Raw genomic sequence first — 11465 nt, forward strand, 5'->3', positions numbered from 1 at the left:
AAAAATGTCTTTTTCGAATTTCATCCAATAATACTAATAATAATACTAATAATACTTATAATAATTATTATTATAATAATAATAATAAAAGGTGCTGAAGAAGAATTCGATAGAAATGAAATGAAATATATTCGTTTCGAAGAACTTTTTTCATCATCAAAATTGTGAATGAAAAATTGAATGAAGGCTCATTCAACGATTGATCTGCAGAGACAAAGGAAAGAAAATGAAACAATTTTTGATTCAATTTGGCTGCTCGCAGAAGTGAATGGCATAAATGCATTTGAAGATCGATGCTCTGACCCACCAGGAAGTGAGAGGAAAAAGAGGAAGATAAAGATGAAGCAGAAGAAGAAGCAGAAGAAGAAGAAGAAGAAGAAGAAGAAGAAGAAGAAGAAGAAAGTCTGGGGTTAATGAAAGAGTGGAGAAAAAAAGAACTTGGGGGAAAATGGTTATATTGATGATGAAGATGAAGGAGATGAAGGAGATGAAGGAGATGAAGGAGATGAAGGAGATGAAGGAGATGAAGGAGATGAAGGAGATGAGAGAGATGGAGAAGGAAGCGAAGATGCTGATGGTGCTGTCGAAAGTGAAACAATAGACAATAAGCGAGAAGAAGGAGGTGTTCAAGAAGATGGCTGAGAAGCAGAAGAAGAACAAAGCAGTCTGAAAAATGATGATCCACAAGGGGAAAAAGCTTTTCTTGTTGAACTTTGCACAGATGTGGCTGTTTGGGAAGATTTAGAGGAAGGAGTTCAACAAAAACGAGGCATTCGTTCTTCTTGTTCTTCAACACGGTGCTTGAAAGGGCAGAGGAGAAGAAAATCAAGATGTTATTTGGAGAGTCTGAGAAGATGCAGTCAAAGATGGGAGTGGCTGATGTGTTTGTGTTTCTGGGGTTTCTGCTGAATAATAACAGGACAAAAGAAGATAAGCAGAAAGTGGAGATAAATTCAATGAATGATGTCTCATGTTCTGGTGACCCATCCACTTCTTCCTCTTCATCGTCTTCATCGTCTTCATCGTCTTCATCGCCTTCATCGCCATTGTTGGTGGCTGGTTGGTCATCGTGTTCGATGAGGCGAATTCTTTTCTGTGTGTTCCATTGGCAGACTCCACAGACACACCCTGTGTTGTCGTTGAGGATCTTCTGTGATGCATCCAAGCTGCTTTTGTTTTCTCTGCCTTTTCCTTCGTATCTGTGCTGGAGACATGTCTTTGCCACGATTTCTTCATGCTGCTCATTAGCCATCTAGATGTGTGTGTGTGTGTGTGTGCAAAGAAGATTATTTGAGAGCGCTTCTGTTTCCTTCAGAGGACAATCCGATTGAAAAGAGAGAAAACGCCAACATTTTGAGCAACTGATGAAGGTGCTGGACAACCAGGCGTGTATGCTTTTAATGATGCCTGTGGGAGGGTATTGGCAGAGGTGGAGGTGAAGTGGTGGGGATTGGGCTGAAGCAGCCGGTAGAAGCTGTTTGAAGCTGAACAGCCGGTGGCACCAAAGAAAGAAGGGCAGCTGATGGTGTTTTGGATGGCGATGATGCTGGCAGAGCTTGTTGCAATGCAGTTTTGGAGGAATGATGAAAAAATAGAGATCTGCTTTTCGGTTGCCTCGATCTAATGGGCAGAACGTTGAGAAGATTCACAAGGATATGGCGAGGGGAGAAGCAGAGGGAGAAGGAGTTCTGTCTTACCATCTGTTTCATAACAATCATCATCCTCTTCTTCTTCCTCTTCCTCTTCCTCTATTTCTTCTTCCTCTTCCTCCTCTTCTTTCTCTCTTCAATTCCCTTTTCTCTCTTTTCTTTTTTTAAATGCACACACTTTTCCATCTTCTTCAACTATCTTCTTCTCTCTCCGGCTCCTGTTTCGAAAAGCGCACATTTTCATTCAAAATATTTTTCGAATGAAATGAATATTTCTTGAATCCCAAAAAAAGTGTTTCTTTCTTTAACACATATATCTGAGCAAAACACATAGAAAGAAAAAGATGATGATGAAGGTGAAGAAAAAGATGAATGAGATGAAGGAGATGAAGGAGATGAAGAAGAAGAAGAAGAAGAAGGTGAAGAAGGTGAAGAAGGCGAAGAAGGTGAAGAAGGTGAAGAAGGCGAAGAAGGTGAAGAAGGTGAAGAAGGTGAAGAAGGTGAAGAAGGCGAAGAAGGTGAAGAAGGTGAAGATGATGACAATGGTGTTGTTGAAGACGAAGAAACACTTAAGATTTCAAGTATCGGATATATTCTGTAAGAGGATATCCTTAACATAACATCCACGTTCTCTGCTCTTGTGGATAACGCTTCAATGATGGAATTCCAACGGCGATAGCAAAATGATTCGGATCCATTAAACCTGTCATTTGCCTCCAGCTGCCTGTATAACGCCAAAATGACAGATTAACTCGTATTTGTGGCTCTCAAATCAAGGAATCAAATCCAGTTCCATCCCTCTCCTAAGTCCATAAAAGCAATGTTCTTTCCTTTCGATACGAAGAAATGTGCCTTGTTCTGCTGTAGCTGCTGCCAATCTCCTGTTTCAGTCATCTGCCCCAATCTCTCCAACAAATGAGTTTGAAAATATCTCCTCTCTCTTCAAAAATCGCTTCCTTTTCAGAGAGATTGGGCGTTCTTCCTTTTTAGCTTTGAATATCTTCCAATCCCATGAATAACCGCTTCATCAAAATTCATTTTTCATCGTTTTTCTATCCATCGCACATCCTGAGTCAAAAATAAGTAGCATAAATATTTATGATAAAATACATTCATGTTCTAATATATTTGTAAGATATTATTTGGCTTGTTCTTCCCTGTTTTCAAAATAACGAATAAACTGACTTTTTCAAATAAATTGTCTGAATATCGACTTTGGAGAGGATACAGATGAAAATATCTTCACAATCAAAAGAACAATAAAAAGCACATACACAACGTCTTTTGTGTTATGAATTAAATTGTTGGGTTTTTTTTGTCCATCCAATTACCAAAAATCAACTGACAGAATTTAAATATTTGTGCACTGCCATCACTGCTTGATGTTGCCTCAAGAAATAATATTTCTAAATTCCGCAGTATGAATTCATTCGTCAACTTTCATTTTGCAAATTGATATTCCAGTTCAAATAATGCTTTTCAATCATTGAATCCATAACAAATAAAATAAAAAGTCAAAACTTATCTTTTTTTTTGTAATTACTTGCCAAAGATAACATACGAAAGATGCTGGTGTGAGTGCACGCACTTTGATTTCCATTTGTGTTAATATTTTTCTCCAATTTCCTCTGCCCAAACATTCGCGTTTTCAATGTGAACAGCAAAACTGCATTGCGTTCTGAACACAATGAACTTTAAAAAATGCAGGACATGGACAACACAAAAAAGTTCAATGGTAAGCAGTTGTGGTTGCTTTTGAATTCTTGTTGATTGTGTTTCTATCTTTTCTTTTTTATTGAAGGATTACTTTCAGAGCTTGGAGATTGCGCCGAAATTGAGCAGAAAGAGATAATTGAAGAAATGAAAAGAGTCATTGATGAAATGAATAAAGAAGAATTATATGCTTTTTTTAAAACAGATATATTCTACAAAATACACGAAATGATTGAAGAAAAGAAAATATCTTTGGAAAATGCAATTTTGGTGTTGAAGCATATTGGACATTGCAGAGTGCTGAAAGGTGTGTGGAATGAAAGATTTGGAGGATCTTTGTTGCAGAAAAGATTTGAGAAGATGATTATTGATGAAGAAAAGAAAAAAGAAGAGAAGAATGAAAAGCTTTGGGTTGATCTTTGTGAATGCTATATTTTATTGAACAAGAGGATTTCTCAGGAATTTCTTTCAACTGGCGTGTCTTGCCTTTTGAAAGTTGCACTGAATAAAGAAGAAAACGAAGAAGCTAAAAAGAAAGTGGAAATCGCTTTGGTGACATTGGGCTCTATTGATAAGTGGGAGGTAGAAAGAGAATTGTTTTTGTTGATTTGTTGATTTCTTTCTCGTTTTTCAAAGTGTGTTGAACAAGAACTATATTTGCATGAAAGCAGAGAAATTATCCAATATCATCAGGAACATCACAATCTGTCGCGATTTGCTTATCAATCTGCTTGGAAGTTTTCTATTCTCCGATTATACAGGAATAGAGAGTTTGAGGAAGTTATTGTAAATGAGCTGCATTTCGGAAGAGAGGCAGCAAGAGAATTGGATGAGCTGGCAAAGTGTGTGGATTGGAAGAGAAAAAAAGAAGAAAGAGGAAGAGAAACGAAAGAAGAGCTTGCGATAACAAGATGGCTCAGCTTTTTGTATCGAAGTTTTTGCTCTTGTCTGTTGATGAATGAAGAATATTCTGGGATTATCCAAAGCATTGCAATGTTATTCAGAGCATCAAGGGATAATTACGAAGAAATAAGTAAGATTTGCAAATATCCACTAATGGCAGCAGCAGGAAGAATCACGCATATTGAAGACTTATTGAAAGGAGAGGCAATTGATGCAGTTTTGGAGGAGTTTCAACGACCAACGTTGAATGACGAAATAACAAGTGGGTTCTTGGAGTGTTTTGATAATATTACAAGAAGATTGAAAGAAAAGAAAGATCGCACAACTGACGAAGAAAAAAGAAAAGCTTTGAAAAAGGAGATTTTTGAAAAGATGGAAGAAGAAGGATACGAAGATATCGTTATTAGCTTTCATGAAGTATCTGGTATTCTTTATAGTAAATATCGTTATCAATATGAATTATCAGTTGATTTTTCTAATTATCTTGTGAATGTCTAACAAATTAAAATACTTCATATTTTGTAATTCAAAAATTTGTTTTTTTTTATTTGATTTGATTTCACAACTCAACATATTTTTTTCATTTTTTTATGTAAAATATAAAATTTTTTAACTCCACTTCACTTTGATGAAATGGTGAAAAATTTTTTCATTGATGAAAATATCCACGTTTAGTTCCAAACTTGTTCTGCTTTCAAATTGCAATGTTGATATCATAATTATGATGAAAAGGAATAGAATAGAAATTCAAGATAATAATTTCTATTCTAATTTTAATTTTTTTTTTTTATTTTAATTTTTATTTATTCATTTATTTTGTTTATAAACACATTTTTTTAAACAAAATCTGAAGAAGATATTCATTTGGTGTGACTAAGATCAGTTCGATCCGATTATTTCGAAACAATGCATAATTATGTTTATCAAAATTATTCTACAAGTAAATCATTATTATTAAAAGTATATGTGTGATTATTTTTGTAATCATATTTTTTCAAACGAAATTTTCGGTACAAAAATATCTCTTGAATATTAACATATGAACACTGAAAAGTGAAAAGGCTTATTAAAAACAAATTTTTTTTTATTTAACTAAAAACATTTGAGTAGAAAAACAATTATTATGCTATTTATCTTTTGAATTAATAATCACTTTCGAATAATCAACAATTTTTAAAAAATCAACACCCCTTAAAAATATATGATTTCAAAAATAAACACTCATATTCAAATTGAAAAACTCAGTTTATTCTTTTATGAACATGAAAATATGAAAAAACCATTTCTCACAGACAATTTATAAAAAAATTTTGTCTTAAGAATTCTTATTTGTTTTTGATCTCAAGGCACGTGAACAAGATCTTCATGATGAAGAAAACATTTCTTCGCTGAATAAACTCTTTCACGACGAAACCAGCACGTTGTAGTGGTTCAAAAAAGAAATAATTGCTTTGAGCCTCTCAATGTGCAGAGTCCACAGATGCTGTCAATGAATTAATCATGAAAAGAATTGTCTTTTTAACGCTTGTCCAAAATGCAAGATTAAAAAAAAAACATTCTTACAGGAACATCTTTTGGCAAAATAAAGATTGGATTGGGAATTACTCTTCCGATTTGTTTATATTACTGGCTAGGAATTTTTAACAAAACAATTGGGTGATTATTTTTGAAATCATAAATTTTTTCGGGGGTGTTTTTTTTTTGAAAACATTTTCAATAAAACAATCTCAAACAAACAAAAATTATCTATTTGTAATATAAACATTTATTTCTTTTCTTTGAAATCACTCATTGAAAGTTGGTCCAAATTTCTTTCTGGCATGGATCATTTTAACCATAATAAAGTTTGTGAAATGGTGGAAACAGAATTTATATTTTTTTGATATCTCTTGAATTATGTGCTGAAATTTCTCATGCAATACGTTCATTAATATCCAATTTTGCAAGTGTGTACTTATTATTCACTATTTCATTTTATTCAAAAAAATATAAAACTTTTAATTTTGATTGGCTTTTTTTCACAAATATGATTTTTAATTCCATCAAAAACGAGAGAATAGATTTAACGTTGTATAAAATTTGCTTTTTTCCATCATTCAAATGTTTATTTCAACTATTTGGAAGCTCATTTCACACTTCATTATATCACTGATTTCAAGAAATTATATGTATTGCCTCATTTTCCATATCATCAATTCACTTGTTTTATTATTATTTTCACCAGAAACCAAAACTGTTTTAAATTTTGTGACATTATATATCAATAATTAATAAAATTTTATTTTATTGAGATTTCTGTTAATTCACAATTTTATTCTTCTCATTATCTATTCCTTTTCATTCATTTGATTATCAAAAATATTTGAGTAAAATTTGATGAAATCAACTGAAAGAAAAAAGCTGAAATTGAGAGATATAATGCAAACGTTAAAGCTATTGAAATGTTAATCACATGATTTGCATTTGATGAAAATGAAGTTTCTAAAAGGATGAAAATGTTTGAGTTTGTTTCGAATGATGTATTTGTTTTGCTTTTTTATTAATTTAATTAAAAAGAGAGAAAATGATCATTTGTTAGTATTATCTTTCATTGAAGGCAGATATAAAAAAGCATTAATCTTCATAATTATTATTTTTTAATAATATGCACATAAGAATCATTTGGTGATACAGAAAATTCACTGTTTTAAAAGATTGCTTTCTAAATTAAAACAATCTTAAGTCAACTATTTTTTTCTACACATATTGAAGAACGTCAACATTTCGAAAAGAGAAGAATCGGATTATTTTTCAAAAGGAAGATCAAAACAGTTGTCAGCAATATCTTCTGAAGAGCATCAATCACCTGCTCCCTTATCTGGTTTATTTATGAAAAGTTGCATAGACAACGAATCCCTCAAATCTGCAATCAGCTCTTCACGAGAAGACAACCACGCTATTGTATCCACATGATTCAACTTGGATGAAGTTGTTGGACACAAATACTCCCCTCGAACAAGTGTTGAATCTGAATCAATCGTCGAAGTGGTTGAGGTGGATGAAATAGAGGGAGATGGTGTTCTCTTCATTATCTCTTCCTCCTCCTCCTTTTCCAATGCCCATTCAGGAATCTTGTCTGAATCTCTCCCCAAAATATATTCCGTTGAACAACTCTCACTCAGCAAATGTTCTGATGATTCTGAATGTCCCAAACTTTTCGCACACACCCTCTTCTTAAACCTCTCATCATTCTTCTTCTCTGCCTCCCTTTCTGATCTCCTCCATTGCTCCTCGGGAGACATCTCCATCGTCACCATCTCAAATGCCTTCGGATCTTTTCTGATGTTGTCATTCACGATCTCTCTCAGATCTTCTGCTTCATTTTTAACCTTCTTCCATCGAGCAATGAATTTTATTGATACAATAAGAACAATCAATAATATAACTACAAGGATAATTACAATAATTGGCCACAATGTTCTTTCTTTCTTTCCTCCTTCAGCAATTCTTTCATTTCCATTTCCCTTTGTTTCGCTCACATTCTTCAGAACAAATGATTGAGTTGATGAAGAAGACTCTGCGTTTCCAAACAAAATGCACACGCTTACTTCTGTTTCATCTCCACAACTGTTGATGAGATCCTTTTCCACGCTTCCTTCTGCTTCTCTTTCGGATAAAAACCCATTTGAATCAAAATCATAATGTTCATTCTCTATCTCTTCTCCCTTCCTCTTCACAATTGAAAATGATAGATTGCATGGAACAAGAAGCATCGCTTTGAATGTCAGTTTCATTCTATTTGCCTCTTCATTTGCTTCCACACTCTCCAATACAGGTATGAAGAATGATGAATCTCTCTCTGAAATAATCCCTTCAAAACTGCACCCTTCATTTAACATCCAAAGTGAAGAATTATCCTTCCATCCATCACCTCCTTTCAAATTCATCACATTCAATGTCCCTGAGTCTGAACAAATGACATTTCTTCTCAGTGATGGATATCCTTCAATTGATGGATTGTTATCTACAAATTCAACTTTCTCAATATTTTCATTTCCTCCACAAACAGAAAGACCTCCATCAGAGCAGTTCACAAAACTCGTATCCCTCATCACCCCTGAGCTCTCCTTCACCTCAACAACTGATCCATTCCATTTGCACACATCCGCTTCCTCATTCAATTCCTTTTTTCTTTCTTCCTTTCCATCAAACAAGCATTGCTTCATCTAAATATTTTTGCACATCAAAAGAGACATCATCTTCACTTTCTTTCTTTTTGATGAACACACACCAAACGAACTGTTCGAAAACTCCACATTTCCTTCTATCGTTTCAACATCAATTACACCTGCACTCTCATCCACACATGTGATGTTCTCAAACGAAGACGACAAAATTGAAATAGAGAATTCACTTTCTTCTCTGTTCTTCATTTCTTCATTTTTTCCATTCGCCCTTCTTATCCATCCATTATCCATTCTCGAATTCCCAGCTCCACTGATCTTCATACAGTCTTTTCTTCCCTCAATATTTCTGAGCGTCAATCCACTCACTTCAGTATCCTCTTCCATAATCATGGCTGCTTCACTCAAAAATGAAAGCCACATAACACTCACATTCCTGATTTCACATTTCACTCTTTCCACAAATATCAGAATGAATGGCACTTCCACCATTTCCTTCTCAGCTGAGCTTTCTCCCTCAAATGAACACATGCTTATCGATGTCTTTCCTGAACTTATCTTCATGAATGATGAATGTTCAGTTGGAAGTGGAGTTGATGTTGATTCCACTTCTTCAAAAGCAAATCGAATCCATCGCACATACAGCTACCCAGTCGTTTCCACAATCATTTCTTTGCTGCAATTCATCCTCTCTTTCACAACCACTCGACTCTTTTCTTCATGCATCCCGCTCACTGTGAGTGTGCTTTATCCCACTTCCTCATCAATCACAGATACCTCATCGACAAACATCTGACTGAAGAAATCGTTTGGAAGATGCTTCAGCCCAAGCCCAATTGTTGTCCATGGAAGTGAAGAATTCACATGCTGCTGCTGATTATTGTTTCCTCTTTTTCGTTCTTTGTTCAAGAGCCTGATTGTGCATGATTTGAATTTTTCAAAAACAGGAAAATAAGAAGAAATAAGTTTGATATTCGCTGAAATCAAAAACGAGAAAAAAAAATACAAATAAATGAGAACTCTCAAAATTATGTGAATGTCGACATTCACTAAAAAAAGACTAATAAATCAAACTTTTGTTTTGAAACAAAAAATGATTCCAACAGAAAGTTTATCCTGGGAGGCTGATTCTGGCCCCAAAGCCTGCAAGGGATTGTGCTGGACCGGTCACAGCACAATCCCAGGATGGAATCAGCCTAGCCACTTCATTGCATCAATGCAAAAAGCAGTACCCCAAAATTATGTCAAAAACATAATAATTAGAGCTTGAGCAATAAACATTCCTGTTGGAAAAATATTTTTGTTTTCAAAACAAAAGTTTGATTCATCAAAAAAAGTGAAAAATCAAATATTAGGTACAAAGCTTGAAGCTAAACTGCAATCACAAAAATTTGAACAATTATTAATTCTATTATTTAGCATATTTTGTGTTTGATTTCCAATTATGTTCTTTGAAGGATTTGACTTGAAACATTCATTGTTTTTTCTTTTCCTTTCGTCTCTTGATCGCGACTCCTTATATGCTATTCTTGATTCGCCTTCAGAGTTTTTCGGTGAAAAGACAGAGCGAAGAATTTCCTTCCCTCGTTTTTCGTAAAACAAATACGTTTTCAATGACTGAACTTCCATTTTCTTCCATAGTATGATATTGCTTGGAATGTATCTGAAATTGTAATCAAAAAAAAATGAACATTATATTAATACAAGAAAAGAAAACAAACTTTAAAAAGTATCTTCTTATAGAATTTGATGATTCATTCAAATTGGTTTCAGGAGACATTCCATTAAGAGAATATTTCTGAAAAAACTCAATCAAGTCATCAATATTATTCAACTCTGTTTCACCGTCAATGTTGTCGTTGATGCACCTTGTCAAATAACCGAATTCTCCGTCGCATTCACACTTTCCGTGTTTCTCGCAAAAGAATGAAAGTGTGCAATGCTTTCCACGCGCAAAGCGAGAAGAATCAGATAAGAGATAATGGAGAAGATAAGAATTTCGAAAGTGTGTTCCAGTGTCACACATAAAATGAAAAGTCTTTCTTTGTTGCAGAAAACTCAATCTCAACACGTTATCGAGACAGTCGATTACAAAACGATAATCGTGTGACATCACGTTTGACAAAAAATTGAAAACATGCTTTTCTATATTATTTTCTTTATTTCTCAGATAGACAATGATGCACAGATGAGACACCTCCTGTTTGTTGTAGAAGTCCTTGCTGATACTGTTTTGCTTAATAGGCACATTCCAGTTTTCTTTAAAGTCGAACAAAAGCAATGCTTCATCTTTCGATATGCTATTTTTCAAAAGACGAAAGTGAGATTGTTGATTGGACGCAATTTTCTTATGATTCTCAATTAATGACATAATGACATTTTCATTTGCATCAAGTTGCTTTCCTTGTGTGATTAGATACTCCTTCCTCTTTTGAAGCGATTCATATCTCTGACAAAGATCACAGAGATCAGAACGCCTTTTGGCGCGCTTTAAGTGAGTCGTTTTTTTGTAGAATGTGCTGAGAGACATTTTTATGTTCAACTCTTTAAATTTTTCGTATAGCTTTGTTTTTGGCATGGAAATAAGTCTGGTTGGTTGCTTGTGCACAGTTGTCTCTCGCTTCGAACTTGCTTGATCATTAGATTTCAACGGATGAGAAAAACAAAATTCTTTATATTGATGATAATGAGAAGTTGAATGCATATTTCTTTGAGTTATTTTATTTGGTGATTTACATGTGGAGTTGGAAATGATAGATTTTGCGTGTTGTTTTTCATTTTTGATACAGATAATGAGTTGAAAAATGATTGTGTTGTATCATCAATTGATCTTGAATGATGTGAAATGGAGTTTTTTTCTGATTCAATAAATGAATTTGATGAAGTGTTTGTATTGAAATACTGTGAAGTGAAGTTAGAAGTGTTTGGAATGTTGGAAATAAAATCAACAGATGTTCTTTGTTGATTATTCTGTTGAAACGAAGAAGTGGGGAGCACTTGTGAAGTGAAAACATTTGAGATTGTTGAAAAAGTTTTC

At 34.0% G+C, this 11465-nt stretch overlaps 5 protein-coding genes across 5 annotated transcripts; 2 read left to right on the plus strand and 3 right to left on the minus strand.

The window, feature by feature from the left end:
- Positions 1-180: 180 nt before the first annotated feature.
- On the plus strand, positions 181-642 carry MONOS_15030 (uncharacterized protein; the record flags this gene model as incomplete). The annotated part of the gene is made up of 2 exons (XM_067867880.1): positions 181-409; positions 470-642. 2 exons carry the CDS (start codon positions 181-183, stop codon positions 640-642), a joined length of 402 nt encoding a protein of 133 aa, XP_067732942.1.
- A 183-nt stretch (positions 643-825) lies between these two features.
- MONOS_15031 (uncharacterized protein) lies at positions 826-1245 on the minus strand (the record flags this gene model as incomplete). Its single annotated transcript, XM_067867881.1, has 1 exon — positions 826-1245. The coding sequence occupies one exon, from the start codon at positions 1243-1245 to the stop codon at positions 826-828; it is 420 nt and encodes a 139-aa protein (XP_067732943.1).
- Positions 1246-1889: 644 nt separating this feature from the next.
- MONOS_15032 (uncharacterized protein) lies at positions 1890-2267 on the minus strand (the record flags this gene model as incomplete). Its single annotated transcript, XM_067867882.1, has 1 exon — positions 1890-2267. The coding sequence occupies one exon, from the start codon at positions 2265-2267 to the stop codon at positions 1890-1892; it is 378 nt and encodes a 125-aa protein (XP_067732944.1).
- An 878-nt stretch (positions 2268-3145) lies between these two features.
- On the plus strand, positions 3146-5313 carry MONOS_15033 (uncharacterized protein). The gene is made up of 4 exons (XM_067867883.1): positions 3146-3221; positions 3311-3384; positions 3451-3944; positions 3999-5313. Exons 2-4 carry the CDS (start codon positions 3351-3353, stop codon positions 4761-4763), a joined length of 1293 nt encoding a protein of 430 aa, XP_067732945.1. The 5' UTR covers positions 3146-3221; positions 3311-3350; the 3' UTR covers positions 4764-5313.
- Positions 5314-7102: 1789 nt separating this feature from the next.
- Positions 7103-8959, minus strand: MONOS_9472c2 (uncharacterized protein; the record flags this gene model as incomplete). The annotated part of the gene is made up of 2 exons (XM_067879976.1): positions 7103-8470; positions 8534-8959. 2 exons carry the CDS (start codon positions 8957-8959, stop codon positions 7103-7105), a joined length of 1794 nt encoding a protein of 597 aa, XP_067732946.1.
- Between the last annotated feature and the right edge of the window lie 2506 nt (positions 8960-11465).

This window comes from Monocercomonoides exilis (assembly GCF_001643675.1).
Source record: "Monocercomonoides exilis strain PA203 chromosome Unknown scaffold8-1962414, whole genome shotgun sequence".
Lineage (NCBI taxonomy): Eukaryota > Preaxostyla > Oxymonadida > Polymastigidae > Monocercomonoides > Monocercomonoides exilis.